Here is a 14,736-nt window from a genome sequence, read left to right on the forward strand (position 1 = left end):
GCGGCGGGGCGGCCGGCCGCCATTTTGCAGCGTCAGGCAGCTGCGCACGGGGGCCGCGCTCCGCGCCCGAGGGGAGCCGGCGGGGCGGGCGGTGCAAGGCCAATGAGTTGAGGAGCAGCCGCCTGCCGCTGCCGCCGCTCGGGCCGGGGCCGCGCCGAGTTGGGGCTTTCCTCCTGACAGACAGACAGGCAGACAGACAGATAGACAGGGTAGCGACAGCCGCCCGGCCGCCTCCCCCCTCCCCCCCGCCGCGCCGCGCCGAGCCGTGCCCGCCCGCACCATGCCGTCCGTGCCGCTGCCGCCCAAGGAGAGCAACCTCTTCAAGCGCATCCTGGTGAGCCCTCCGTCCTCGCTGCCTCCTCCTCCTCCTCCTCCTCCTCGTCGTTCCCCGCTTCCTTCCTTTGTCTGGGGCCGGCCGAGCCCCTGCGGGAAGGGAAGGGGGGGATGAAGGAGGGAGGGAGCCCCGGGGGCTTCGTCCCCCCGCCGCCTGCGGCCACCCCCTGCGGGAGGCTCGGGGGGGACCCCCGTGGGTGCTCCCTCGGCCGCGAGGGCGCCTTCGGGATCCTCGGGGTTGGCTCGGAGCGATGGCAGTGGAAAATCTGGGGTGTAGCTGGAGGCGGCTGGTGGTTCAGAGCATCCTGGCTCGTCCTTTGGAAGAGCCCGAACTTTTACGTGCGGTGGTTAGCGCAGGCTGCTCCAGCGCCTCGGGGCGCGGTGGTGCAGAGGACGCTCGGTCTTCAGGAGCCAGTCTTAAAGAAATAACTCGTTTTAACCCCGGCTTTCTCCCCAGTCACTTCGTGTTCTCTCACGCCGGCTCCTTGTGGAAGGAGGGGAGCAAGGAGCCCGATCCCTTGCTCGCGAGCTTTTTCGGTGTGGCAGCGGGAGACTTCCAGCCCCGGCAAAGTTGGGGATTCAGTGCCGCTTGGCCTGTCTGCAGGCAGAGATCTGTGCACCGCAGTGGTAACCTGCTGGCAGCCACAAATTCCTTGAGTTATAACACCATTTATTGGGTTAGTTTCAATAATTTTGCAGGTAAGAGGCGAACACTTTATCCCCAGGAAGCTGGGCTCAAAGCAAATAGCGTGTGTGAGCCTCTGTGTGCAGCCAGCACCTTCCAGCAGGTATTGCCTAGCTGTTTTCTTTCCCCTGCTTTGGGGGGTAGTATGTGATTTCTTAAAAAGACTTAATGGTTCTTAATGGTGATTTGTTGCTTACTGCATGCCCATGGTATGCATCTTAGTAAGTCATTCTAGCACTCCTCTCTGCTAAAAATAAATGACTAATATTAGAACAGTTAAGTGATTATTCTTACTAGTAGCAAACAAGTTCACAGTAGCAGTCGCTTCTAAACTTTTTAAAATGAAATACAGAAAAGCTCTTTGGCAACCTGTCTTTTGTACATTAAACAGCAAACAAAAACATGGGTTCGTAGGGAAGGAAATCATGAACTTTCACTTGTTAGCTTATCATTTCATATGTTGATACTTCTCAAGACTTAATTTCTTACTATTTTTTATAGGTAGCTTTGACTTTTTCTCAGTGCTCTCTTCCTGGAATAGTAATGCCTATGTAATCTAAGTTGAACCTTTTGGTTTCTTGACACATTCCAGGCTATTTTAGTATAGTTATACTACAGCTTTCAGTGCTAAATGCTCTTCTGTAACTGAAGTAGCTTTTGCCTACTTCAGCACTGCTAGAGTTCTTGAAATTACTAGGGCTGCTGTGGACATCTTGGAAATCAAAAAGATTTATATATTGTTGATGTGGGAAGTTGTATAATACAACCATACAAGCGTGTTGCAATTTAACCACTTGGAACAGATTAGAGGTAACTGTAGTCATACATTAAGACTTAATTTACAAACACTACAGAGAATTATCAGTTATGAAATGGGAAACTCATCTGGAGAGCCTGATAATTACTTAAGAGTGAGTCGCTTTGTGTGTGTAACATGTGAGACAGGTTATCAACAACGTGAACGAGGTGCCCATAAGAGCAAACCCAGCTTACACAGAGCTGCCCAAACTAGCGTGGCCTCACGGAGTTCAGCGTAAGGTGTGAAATCTACTCAAGGAGCTGAGTAAGTAGTCTTAAGGCGCATCGCTTTGTACGCCAGCGTGCTTGATGATACTTGAACAAGCTCACTTTTAAAACTAGATGTGATTACGTAACTAATAGCAATTGCAGCGTAGGTAAAATTCTAGCATGTGGGTAATTGTTCTCATTTCTCAGTGTTATTGTAAGAGGTAGTGTCAGAGTTCATTTCTCCTGCTGTCCTAACTTTCAGGTCTGCTTGGTTTCTTAAGTCTTGCTTCTGCTCTTCTACAGAGGCTTTTCCTCAGACTCCATCCGCTGGAAGCCATGCTCGTGCTTACAGGTGTGACATTGCTTGGGAGGGAGGGGCTGTACGACTGGAAGCTCCTCGGGCTGGCTTTTCAGCCTCACAGAAGGCGTGGAGGACACGTTCAGAAGCTTCCTGGCTCTCCCTTTTATGGGAAGAGAGAGGCATCCATAAAGAAGACTTAATACAGGAGTGCTGGTGTGTTTCTTGCCACTTAAAAATCAGTCTTCAGCTCCTGTGACATGTAAAGTAAATAAGGCAGATGTGATCTAAAATAAACACATGTGGTAACTTAAAAGTGCTTCTTGTTAACATCGCAGTTTAGTCATGTGCATTTGAAGTTCTGGTAAGCTTAGGAAACTTTTGTTTCATCTATTTAAAATCAAGTTTTAAGCTTGCTTTCAAAGTGTGTTTTAGTGTAAGCAACTTTGAGTCCTGCACCCCAACGCACAATTTAGTACCAGATTATAAACTAAAGAACCCAGATTATAAACTAAATCTGAAAATGAGGTTTAAGGTTTGCCTTTATGGGATCGAATCAGCTCTGTCTGGACAGAGTGTGTGGCACTGGTCCTTCCCCATAATTTAGAGGAAAGCAGAGGGGTTGTTATGGTATCTTCATGGCTTGCTTACTTGTTAAACTGGTAAGCGTCCCATAATAACTGTTGGTTTCCTCCTGTATTGGACAGTGTAAGATACTGCTTGCTGTTTGTCTCATACCTCATGTACCTGGAAAGTGTCATGCATTTAAGTAATCCTTTGATTTCCTATTGAGTGCAACATATTGTTAGAAATTATCCAACACGCCAGCATCTGAGGAATTGCTCAACTATGAATTGTCTTTTGTTCCCCGAACTTTACAGTAGTCTTAGGACATTCCTTCTATGATAAAAGATAAATATGCAAGTGTTGGTAGGTGTTAAATTAATTCTTATTCATTAAATTCTAAAACTTTTTCTTTGTGTTTGTGTAGTAGTAATGGATTATAGACATGCAAATAGTTTCTGAGTAGCGATGTGGGGGAGTTACCACAAACTATTCAATTCAATAATTAGGAGGCTATGATGGTATGCTAATTAATGCCTCCTAAATTGGCTGACAACATAGCTGAGGTGGCCGTTGTCATCCCCTTGTGGAGCAGGGGATGCTTGGAGTGGCTGCTGGAGGCTGGTTCCTTGGTTCCTTTACAGAGGAGAGCACAAAGCTGCCAGTAAAAGCCCCCTCGTGTAACTGGTTTGTGGTGTGGGTGTCACTTGCACTGCTCTGGGGGCAGCGTAGGAAGAAGGCTGCTCCCTTGCTATTAACTTTCCAGAGATATGGTGAGGATCCCTGGTCAACTGCAAGCTGCTGAAGCGATAGGATTGCAGGGGACGGGTGGTGCTCTGCTGGTGTCAGTGGGGCTTCTGTAAGGGAAAACCATGCTTCACACTTGTTAGTGACTCGAGGCGGAATAAATCAGAGAAGCCTGGATCCCACAGGCATATTCCTGTTTTAATTTTCCGAAGGAGTTTATGAATGCTGTCGTGATAAGGCTCATAAACTAGGCTTCTGTGGAATGATGCTGGTTGTTTCTTCACAGTGGGATTTCTTGAAGGGTTCCTGTATGGATAAATAAGCGTTCAGAGTCAAGTCCCACTGTGTTCTGTGCTGCAACTTCCTTAACTGTTCTTCACTGCATTGAGCAGAGCAGTTGATGAATGGTGACATCAGTTGTACTAAGCTACACCTGGCAGAAAACCTGAAGGCTGTCTGAAAGCACGCAGGACTAAATCAGGTCATAGAAGGTAAAACCGCTTGTGTGGATGAATGCATTACACTTGGAAACCCTAATTTAATGCAGACATAGTACCGGCTGTGAGCTGGCTTACCCTAAGAGATGAGATTTTTAGGGATTTGGGGGTTCTGTTAAAAACAGTTTCCTTGTACAGCAGCAGGAAGCCAGTGAATCCTGAGTCGTGCCTTCCACTCTGGGCTGAATGCAGAGTGTGTTATGCCACCACTGAGGGCTGCATTTTCAACACTGCTGTCAGCCTCTTCCAAAGGAAGCAGGTATTAAAGCAGAGCTTTGCATCTTTTCAAGCTCTTGGTCAATTTCACATTTTGGTAGAAATGGTAGCTACAAAGTAGCAGTTGCCAAACACAAAGTTCTTAGCAGAAAAAGTTCAGCTGTGGAGCTCTTTGCTGCAAAGATGTAGGAGCTACTGGAGGTTTTGAGGCACTGGGTAGGTTCATGGGGAGCAAGTCCTTTACATAACTTCTTATTTTTTAAAGCTTGAAATTTGTGTGTGTATCGGGTCCCACAAAACACCAATGATGGTTTCAGTTGCTTAACTGCTCACAGAGGCAGTTCCCCTAGCTTGTGGAGCTCAGTCTGGGCTCTTGCTAACCACCCTGAGGTTTTGTTCCAGGAGATGTGGCAGATTGGTCTCCTCAGCACTTCTGCCCAAAGTGCAGATGAAAAACGAGTATTAAATGTGTGGCAGGGCTGTCATTGAATTCCTAGCATGCAGTTGTGGCTCCTGTTCTGCAGAGGCATACATGTGCTCGTAAATTAAAGAAGCTCTAGCAACTCAAATTGTGGTGAAGTTACAGATGTTAAGTGCCTCTAAGGAAGAGCTCTTCCTACTGAATGTCCTCATTTCTGTTTTATTTATTTATTTATTGAAGCAAAGGATGTCCCAGTGATTCAAGCTGCACTGAGGATTTGTGCACAGCACTAACTTAGACTTGATCTTAATTTAAGGGGAATTTTCTAATCTGTATTTTTTGCCATCTGTAGATCTGAGCTCCAAGTGGGAAGAGCTGGTTTAAGGACAAAATATTGTTGCTTGAGGAGAATTGTGGTAGTGAAAGCTTAAATATTACTGTGGCATGAGTACCTTGGTGTTAGTGCTGTATTTGATGCTGGCTGCTTGTTCTAGCGGGGCCTGACTCAGCTTCTGCACTGCCAAGCCCCAGTGATGGTCAAAGATGACCTGCGCCCCTTGTCCTTCTTGCCTCAGCTGTCAAACTATGCCTGATGTACGTTGTCTTCCTTCTCCCTTCATTTCAGCTCAGGGTTAGCTGCTCTTACTGGCAGAAGGCTGGAGTGGCCCTGCATATGGCGTACCAGTAGGAGAGGGCAGAAGGAGGTGCCACAGAAGGCTTGTCCCGGGACTAGAAAGTAGGTGGCTGTGAGGATGGGAAAGTCGTAGTGAACCTTCTTGGCCTCCCTGAGCTGAGGCCTCCTCATGTGCAACTTCATTTTCCCCATTTCAATTTTCTGTTTTTTTGTCAGTATTGCAAAGGAGCCAAACTTTGCATGATACAAGGGGTATCTCCAACTCAAACGCTGAACTCTTTCACAAATTAGCTGGATATTGTTCAAACAAGATAGTGTCAGACCTTGCTATCAAATGGGTCAATAACTCAGTAATTATTTGGTAGCAGAGGAGCAGCGTATGCTGAGTTCTGCCCCAGATCCCAGAAAGGTGCTTAGGTGATTTGATCAGCTGCAGTGGGAAGCATTAGATGGCCTGTCAGATGCTGAGGACACTTCTATACAGGTATGGTAAAACAGTGAAGACTTTAGAGGTCCAAGTATTAAGTCTTATGTCAATTAAGAAGAGTACTGACAGTGTGCTGATCTTGCTGTGTTTGATTGTACCTGGTTTGGGTCAGAAATGGGTATTGATAATTTGAGCAGCCACTAAATACCTGTCAGCTTCCCTGACAGGATGCTGCTTGGAATCAGTCAGTTATAACTTTGTGTTTTCTATCACTGAATTTAATTCCCATTGTGGCATGGACAGATTGCCAGTGCAACTGGCTTCCAGCATCCTTTCCATAGGTTTTGATGTCCAAACCTTGTCCTTTTCTCCTGCCTCTGCTGCTGCATGTTTAGCTCTTGGGTTCCTTCCTTCTGCGTTCCTCCCCCATCAGTGTTACGTGGCAGGCATGGACTGTTTAAAAAGTAGGGGATGTAGACACTGAAGCATTGAGAAAGTAAGATTAAAATGTTGATTGAATCCTCGGGTTTTATAGCAAAATCTTAGCAACAAGAGAAGATTCTGCCTGGCAAGAAGAAGGCTGAAACTTTTTTCAGATTGTGAAGGGGTTTGCAAGTGGGATGTACGGATCTGTTGGAGAGCACTTCATCAGTAGTAAGGAAGACTAATTAACTTAAAAGGTGCTCTTCTAAGTGTGAGGCTGTCCGGATTCAGCTACTTACAAAGAGCTAAACCATGCTTAAAGAAAACCTCAAATGCTCACCGTGGGACTGGTTCATCTGGATTGAACTTAAACTTGAAGCTTGATTACAGCCACAGAACATCTTAAACATCTTCAGACTTAAAAAATTTATATCGACCAAAGAGGTATGGTTGTTGTGCATAACACTTCACCGCCCTCTGAGTGAAGAATTTCTTCCTTATATCCAGTGTAAATCTCCCCTCTTTTAGTTTAAAGCCATTCCCCCTTGTCCTGTCATTGTCTATATAAGCAAAAAGTCGCTCTCCATTTTATTTACAAGCCCCCTTTAAGTATTGAAAAAGGGGTTCTCCCTGGTGCCTTCTCTTCCCCAGGCTGCACACCCCCAGCTCTCTCAGCCTGTCTCCACAGGAGAGGTGCTCCAGCCCCCTGACCACCCTCACGGCCCTCCCCTGGCCCCGCTCTCCCAGCCCCACACCCTCCTTGTGCTGGGCCCAGCCCTGGACGCAGCACTCCAGGGGGGGCCTCCCGAGGGCAGAGCAGAGGGGACAATCCCCTCCCTCCCCTGCTGCCACCCCTCTGGCAGTGCAGCCCAGGACGCCGTTGGCCTGCTGGGCTGCGAGCACACACTGCTGGCTGCTGTCCAGCTTCTTGTCCACCAGAACCCCAAGTCCCTCTCTGCGGGGCTACTCTCAGCGAGCTCTTCTCCCAGTCTGTGCTCATGGCCGGGATTGCCCCGGCCCAGGTGCAGCACCTTGTACTTGGCCTTGTGGAACCTCATCGGGTTCATGTGGGCCCACTTCTCCAGCCTGCCCAGGTCCCTCTGGATGGCATCCCTTCCTTCTGGGGTATGGCTGCACCACTCAGCTTGGTGTCATCTGCAAACTTGCTGAGGGTGCACTCGATCCCACTGGTAAAGATATTAAACAGCGCCAGTCCCAAGACACACCCCAGAGGGACACTGCTTGTGACCAGCCTCCACCTGGACATGGAGCCATTGGCCACCACTCTCTGGGTGCAGCCTTCAAGCCAATTCCTTATCCACTGAATAGTCCACCATCATATCCATCCCTCTCCAATTTGGAGACCAGGATGTTACGTGGGATTCTGTCAAAGGCCTTACAGAAGTCCAGGTAGATGACATCAGTCTGCCTTCCTTTGTCAGATGGTGCAGCCACTCCATCACAGACAGCCACCATGTTGGTCAGGCACAATTCACCCTTGGTGAAATTTTGCCCTTTATTTAGTTGTCACTTGAAAATGGCTTCTGAGATAATATCTCTTTGGGGCATTCGGGGCCCTTGGGACACGGAATAAAGAAGGGAATCAGTTATGGCAACTGCAGTCTCTTTGATTTTCCAGTTGAGATTTTATTTTTGATAGATGGCTCTCAGGAGCGTGTGCTCATGTCTGAGGAGCAGAACGAGACGTTCTTCAGCTGTGAAATTGCTGATCTGTGTATTAAACTCCAGTATGTTAAAAACAGATCTGTTTTCCCAATACAAGACTGTTTTTTCCTTTTTCCCAATACAAGATTTTTTATTTTTTTTGAATTGTGGTTAACTCCTGGGTGCTGTGCCATTTGACCTTCAGACAGAGGCACTCGTACGTAGCTGGAAGCACGTGGAGCGATGTCTGGTCTAGCTGTGTATCCAACCCTGCCAGTGGATTATATCTCTGAGGTAGTATTGAAGAAGAGAATAATCCAGGATGAGCTGTTCTTGGAAGGATGTTACCTCCTCTGGCAAACATCTGGTAGCAGAAGCTCTGGATAGTGTTTTGGCCTTGCCACGATCTCCCTTTGAGGTTTCAGGCGTGTAGACGTTTGTGATCTGGCTTGAGTTTTGAGCAGGAAATAGTGCCTGTGCAAGGGTGATGGGAAGCCTCACGTTAAGCACAGCACATCAGGCTGTCTCTAACACCAACTGAAAAAACCAAACCCACAGCGTATTAACTTGAGCTTTTGATGAACTTAATTCAATGGAGTCTTAATTCAATGGGAGAGATCCTAATGAACACATCTCAGCTATATTTGTCCTGACAAGCACAGAACTTGAATCTTCATGGAGATGTCAGGTTTCTCACCTACGGATCCCACCTGTACCACCAAGTGAGACGGCATTGACCTCAGGTCCTGCTCCTGTAAGCGAGCTGCAGGTGGGGCCCGGTGTGCTCGCTCATGCTGCGAGAGGAGGGAGTTCAAAAGCAGTCCTTGGTGCTGGGGCACTGCAGAGCCCTGGGTTTGTCGATGTGACCGAGTCTGTCTGGAAGCCTTTCAGTACCTCTGTAGATGTCGATGATGAGTGTTAATAACCAGCATTGCTGAGTAAGGTCCTTTTCTCTTCCTGACATAAACATATACATATCAATCTATTGGCATCAATTTCTGACTTATTTACAAACACGTGCACGTATGTATATTTATTTAGGGGTGGGGGTGCTGGGAAGTCACTTTTGGGCTAACCAGCAAGGCCTGTACCATAAGCAGGCTGCGATTAGCTAGCTTCGGTTCTTGTTCCAGACCCGAGACTGACCTTGAGAAGAAAATATCCAAACAAGGATAGTCGATATGATTTCTTCAGGCAGTTGATCCGTCTTAAGCGCATCCTTGACTAAAATGTGTGTTGTTCAAGCATTACAATATATTTGAAGTTTTAATCAGTGTTGTAAGAGTTGTAGAATTGTGGATGAGCACTCATTCTTCTGTTACAGGAACACGTGAATAAATTTAGAAAGCATACCAAAGACCCATAAGAAAATACCAACAATGTTTTAAAAATGATGCTAAACATATCATGTTGAGGAAGGAAAAAACAGATGAATGGGAGGATTCCCCAGTCCTTGAGAAGGGACTCCAAGGCTTGCTGCAACCTGGATAATTTCAGATAACTAAGAATTAGTTTCCACATCCTTGAGAAAATTCTCAAAGCCTTTTTGCTCTTGGTGTTTAAATGTTAATTGCCCCAGTATAATTACTTGCTCCTGATGGAAACCCCTGGCCATCCTGCCAGAAGTCAGCCAGATAGAGTAACCAGATCCAATGTCAAAGTTGGCCCTTTTTGTGTTGAGGGGTGCTTTAGGTGACCTCCAAAGGCTCCTGCCAACCAAAATTATTCTGTGGTTTACTCTCCAGTTAATCATGGTTAAACACAAATGTCCTGAGTTTCAGACAAGTAACTAAAAACTGTCTGCAGCTAAGCCTTTTCCCATGGGCTGGGGGAGGACTTCAGCCTTGCCACCATAGCTAATAACCCCAAAGTGAGCACGGGCATGTTTCCGTGTTGCCTGTGCCCTGAGAAGCAATATGATGCACTATAGCTGCAAAGGAGTCGCCACACACTGCGTTTACTTAATACAGATTTTTACCTCTGTCTTGGAAGAGGGATGGAGTGTAAGAGATCGGTTACAGACAGTTAAAATCAAAGTATGTGACCAAAACTATATGATTTCTCCTTGAAATAACCATCTAAATTGGAGCAGGACAGCATACCTTGTTAACTGAATGGTGACAAGTTAAGCTTGTTTTTTTCATTTTTTTTTTAAAGAACATATTTAGCTGACCATAAATCATCTTCATGCTTACTGATACAAGCGTGCCTGAACTGGCTTATGTAAGCTTGTTTTAAAGTGATCAGCTTTAGTGATCCAAACGACTAAAATCCAACTGGCTTATTAGCATGAGCTAATGTCTTACGAAGAGGCAATAAGGTTCACTTATATTTTTTTCTATTTTTTTCCCCAATGGAGCAGCATTATTTGTCAGTTTATATAACCATTAGGTAAATGGTACCCGAAATAAATTTAAAAGTAGCTTTTAGCTGTACTATTCCAGCTACTGGTTAATTTTTTAATAACCGGATAAATTATCTGTATATGTATTTCTTTTGAGGCCACAACAAGTCTATCCTACTTCAAGGTTTCTCTTTTTCTCCCCGAAGCCGACATCAGTGACAAGCAAAGAAGCATTTGGTGTTTTTTTTTTTTGAAGGCAGATATTGTGCTGAATGCTGGAGGAAAGGCAATGTCTCTGAACAGTCATCTTTAGCTACAGCTTGTTAGTGACCTGATTACCTGACTGAATTTACTACTGCATTTGTATACTAGCATGTTAAGATACTCTGTTTAAAGTTTTGGTGATGGTAATTTCTTTTTTTTTTTTTTTTTCCAGAAATGCTATGAACAAAAACAGTACAAAAATGGACTCAAGTTCTGCAAGATGATACTCTCTAATCCCAAATTTGCTGAACATGGAGGTAACTGCTGAGCTCAAAAGTTTTTATTTTTGTCATGAGTTTAAATGGATAGTCAATGTATTTCTGTTCTATTGGGAAAGAATGGAGCCTGTCAGTGAGCGTAATTCTGTCCTCGTGACTGAATAATACTCTGTACCTTCAGTCACAGTGCGTTCACACCAAATGTCCCCACTAGCTCTTAGTCAGAAACACTTTTTGTGGTGGGAAGATCAAAAGGTATAGTAGAAGTATGCTTCATTGAAGTTTCCAATTAAGTTTCCTTTCTAGGTTTCCAGGTCGAAATGCTTGTGTGGCTTTTAATAGAAAGCCATCCCTTCTTTTGAACATTACAAGAAGATATTCTGAAAAAGAATTTTAAATCTTGCCTTCTTTGTCAAATGTATATTTTTTACTGTCAATCACATTGCTATTTGATGCTTAGACTGGCCTGTTCTGGTAAATATTGCAGGAAACTAGACAGGAAAATGTTGGTTTTATTTACGTCTCTCAGAACTGACACCCTAGTCCTACTGCATTATGGGATTTCTTTTGCACAGTTCAGGGAATACTTCTTTTGATACAGTGAATTTTTGTTTGTCTGCTGTTGAGGCAGTCTAACATTCTGAGCGTGCGTGTACTGTGTCAAAACTAGTTTGCTTTCTGACTTCATCAAATCTTGGCAAAATGTTTGACTAATCTTTCTTTCATCAGTACTTGCTCCTTCTTGGTTGTCTTCATTACTTTCCTAGAGCTAGAAGTACAGGGTTTTTTTTAGTTGCTTCAAAACTACAGAATGGCCTGTCTAGCTCTGTGCCCTAATCACTTACCTCTACTAACACTTGTGGTTTTTATAACCTCTCACTACACGGTTCTATGTCTTCTGTGCTCTTGCTGTCTTAAACTTTTCCAGGACAGCTAGCTGCCTTGGCAGTCCGCATACTACTTGGGCTCTGAGCCACTAGTGGCTTTGAAGCTTGGGAGCAAAGCCTGGAATGAACAGCTGAAGCAGAACTAAGCCAGTGAAATGATCTGATGGGAAGCTGCACTGTTGTCACACTTAGCTTCAGAGATAAGGAATTATAAAAATTTAGTGAGAAGGTGACAAACAGATGGATTGCTATGGCTGGACGGTTATCTCCCTGGTGTGGGAAGGTAGGAGTAGCTTGCCCTCCTTCGCACGGTGGGGATATTCTTTTTCGAGCTTCCTGGTGTGCTGTGAGGGTATCATTCTGGCTTTGTGTTCTCACAGTGTGTATGTAGGATGGCTTAAAAACAAAACAAAAGGGCTTATTTTGAGTTGCCATTCACTTTAGGTGTACTCTTAAAGAGAATTATTAGAGACAGGTCTACCAATTAAAGTTCAAGCAGGCATTTTAACTGACCATGAGATTATGGGCCCTTTCCATTAACACAGGGGAAAAGGCTGTAGTTAGAGAGAAAGCTGAATACAATGTTGAAAATGAGACTAATAATCTTCTGGCAGTGGGTAAAAATAAATGGTCTCTTATTCAGCAGGAAAAACAACAACAACAAAGAACCCACCCATGAATGTGGATGAGCTTTCAGGCACAGTGCATGCTTACATGCAGCTTGTTTCCCACAGTGTTACTTGAAGAATGCAGGAAGAAAAAGCAATCATATAAAAGTCATGCAAACATATTACTTGGAATCTTCTGCCTCTCAAAATCCTACTACTTTGAGAAGGTCTTTTACCCCCAAAGTACTGTAGCAGGAAATATGGTCCTCTTAACTAATGAAAGCAACTTGCAATAAAGAAACTGACTGTGACAGATTTTTTTTCTTATGGTGTGACACCATCTAATAATTTTCTTTCATGTTCTGCCTACCTGGAATCTTAATACATAAAACCAAGCCCCCTAAAATTGTTTCAGCTTATTGCTAACTCACTCATGAACAAAAAATAGATTTAACAAAAGCTTGTGTTGTCCATGTTCATCACATCTGTATGATGCTCTGTAAAGGTCTTTTAAGACCAGTTTCAAGAAAGGAAATGCCTCCATATAACAGTCTTCAGCTGTGTAAGGCAGCTATTCTGATCTAAATTTATCATTTAATGGGGAACTTTACTGTGTAACAACTTCAAAGGATATCTGCATTGTGAAAACTGGCATATGGGAAGTGAGAAACATAAGTATATGATATTTCTTACAGAAACGCTCGCTATGAAAGGACTGACCTTGAACTGTTTAGGGAAGAAGGAAGAAGCATATGAGTTTGTTCGTAAAGGACTTCGTAATGATGTAAAGAGTCACGTCTGTATCCTTTGTAATATAAAACCTGATCTTTTTTTGATGTGTCCTCACTTGTGTGTGTATCATCTTATTGCTACATCAACCCATACCTTTGAAATACCATAATATGGTCTGTATATAGAAATCCCAAATGAAGCGCGTATCATGAATATTAATTTGTAATCAAATACTTGAAAAAATATATTTCTTTACTTTCTACAGTTTTACAGAATCTTTAAGAAAAATGTCTTTCACATTTAAGTCTTTCACAAAAAGACCATTTGTGATGCTTGCTTTCTGCAGAAAAATGCAGTGGGTGAAATCTGGCCCTTTCCTAAAGTTTTCTTTTTTCTTATTTGGGTATAAGAAATGCTGTCTAGAGGTGCTATGAAAATATCTATTTTGCTACTAAATTTTACATAGTGGTTTAGATCATCTGGCTTGATGTCTACCATTGTTTTCTATGCTTGTCTTCCAAAAGTCTATACGTGTGAAATATGTCAGCTACCCAAGAGCTTTGGCAGTAACTGTCTTTTGTTTGTCGTGCCACAGGTAGGAGCCTACTTTAAATTTGCATTATGTATTCTATATGCATGTCAAGTCTATTCAGGGGCAAGTTTTCCATTAAATCTTGTTTGATTTTCTTACCATCCCCAAAAAATAATCTTCCAGGGTATCATGGTTGAAAGAAACACTTTTTGATTGCTATCTGGCTAACACAGAGGGATTTCTGTTTATGCCTATGTTTAACCTCCAGGGAGCTTGTGGTTGCAGATCAAAAAACATCTTCCCCACTGCAAAAAAAAAAAAAAAAGGGGGACAACAAACAAAAAGACTCTAACCATATGGAGGACATTAGAGTTTCTAGAGAGATAGTGTAGAAGAATCAAATGTAACTTGCTCCTTCCCGATCTAAAAGCTAAATACGCAAGGAATACCAAAGGAATTTTAATTTGTGTAAGACGTCTTACAGCTTAAATAGAGGAGTAAAAGAATCTGGGCAAGTTTGGAGAAACAAATCTCTACCCTTAAATCCCACTCTGGAATTATTTATTAGCAACCCTAATTCTTGTTTGTTGGACTCTTAAAATTGTTTAGAATCCTTCCTCTCCAATGCTGGAGGGCTCACAGGAAGAGTTGGTCTTTTTTCCAGTCTAGTTTGGATGCATGGGGTGGTCAAAGAGATACTTCCCAGATAAGTTGTTAAAAAATGTTTGTTTTTGTAGTGAATTTTACTGGATTTCTCACAATTTCACTGACTCTTAAAACTCATCTTACCGTAAGACGGCTACAAGGATTTTTTTTGTATTCTGAATTCAGAGAAAATGTAAACTCACCTGAGTCCTCCTAGGAACATAAGTCCTTTTCTTTTTTTAGCTGCATCCCTAAAACTAGCACTGACAAAGTAAGAAGTTGCCACTTCTTGCATTCAAGTGTGTTGTTGTAGCTCTCAGTGAATCCTCTCATAAGCCTCGAGCAAGTCATCTGTCTGCAGAATTACTTTTTTACTGAGCAGAGGTTTGCTGCATAATGAATTCAGACCAGGCATCAAAGGTTTGTCACGGTATTTTGGTTGTCATCTTCTGACGTTCTTAAGAAATAGCAAACATCTTTTTATTACCACGCTGTGAGAGCAGCTGATGATCACAATGTCACTGCCCAAATAGCTGATTCTCCTGCTGGTGGGGCTCTGTGTGTGGGGAGAGTCAGGAGGAGGAGATG

At 43.8% G+C, this 14,736-nt stretch overlaps 1 protein-coding gene across 3 annotated transcripts in view; it reads left to right on the forward strand.

Moving 5' to 3' along the window:
• Positions 1–187: 187 nt before the first annotated feature.
• The window catches only part of NAA16 (N-alpha-acetyltransferase 16, NatA auxiliary subunit), a 65,437-nt gene continuing 50,888 nt past the window's right edge, over positions 188–14,736 (forward strand). For 2 of the 3 annotated variants that reach the window (XR_004749514.1, XM_035322005.1), the window contains exons 1-3: positions 197–334; positions 10,699–10,783; positions 12,935–13,039. Coding sequence is in view for 2 of the 3 variants with exons in the window: in XM_035322005.1 (XP_035177896.1) it covers positions 281–334; positions 10,699–10,783; positions 12,935–13,039 (244 nt within the window). In the remaining variant the exon portion in view is untranslated. Of the gene's footprint in view, positions 335–10,698; positions 10,784–12,934; positions 13,040–14,736 lie in introns of all 3 variants that reach the window. The other variant, XM_035322013.1, reaches the window with a different exon arrangement.

The sequence above is a fragment of the Oxyura jamaicensis genome, chromosome 1, assembly GCF_011077185.1.
Source record: "Oxyura jamaicensis isolate SHBP4307 breed ruddy duck chromosome 1, BPBGC_Ojam_1.0, whole genome shotgun sequence".
Classification (NCBI taxonomy): Eukaryota; Metazoa; Chordata; class Aves; order Anseriformes; family Anatidae; genus Oxyura; species Oxyura jamaicensis.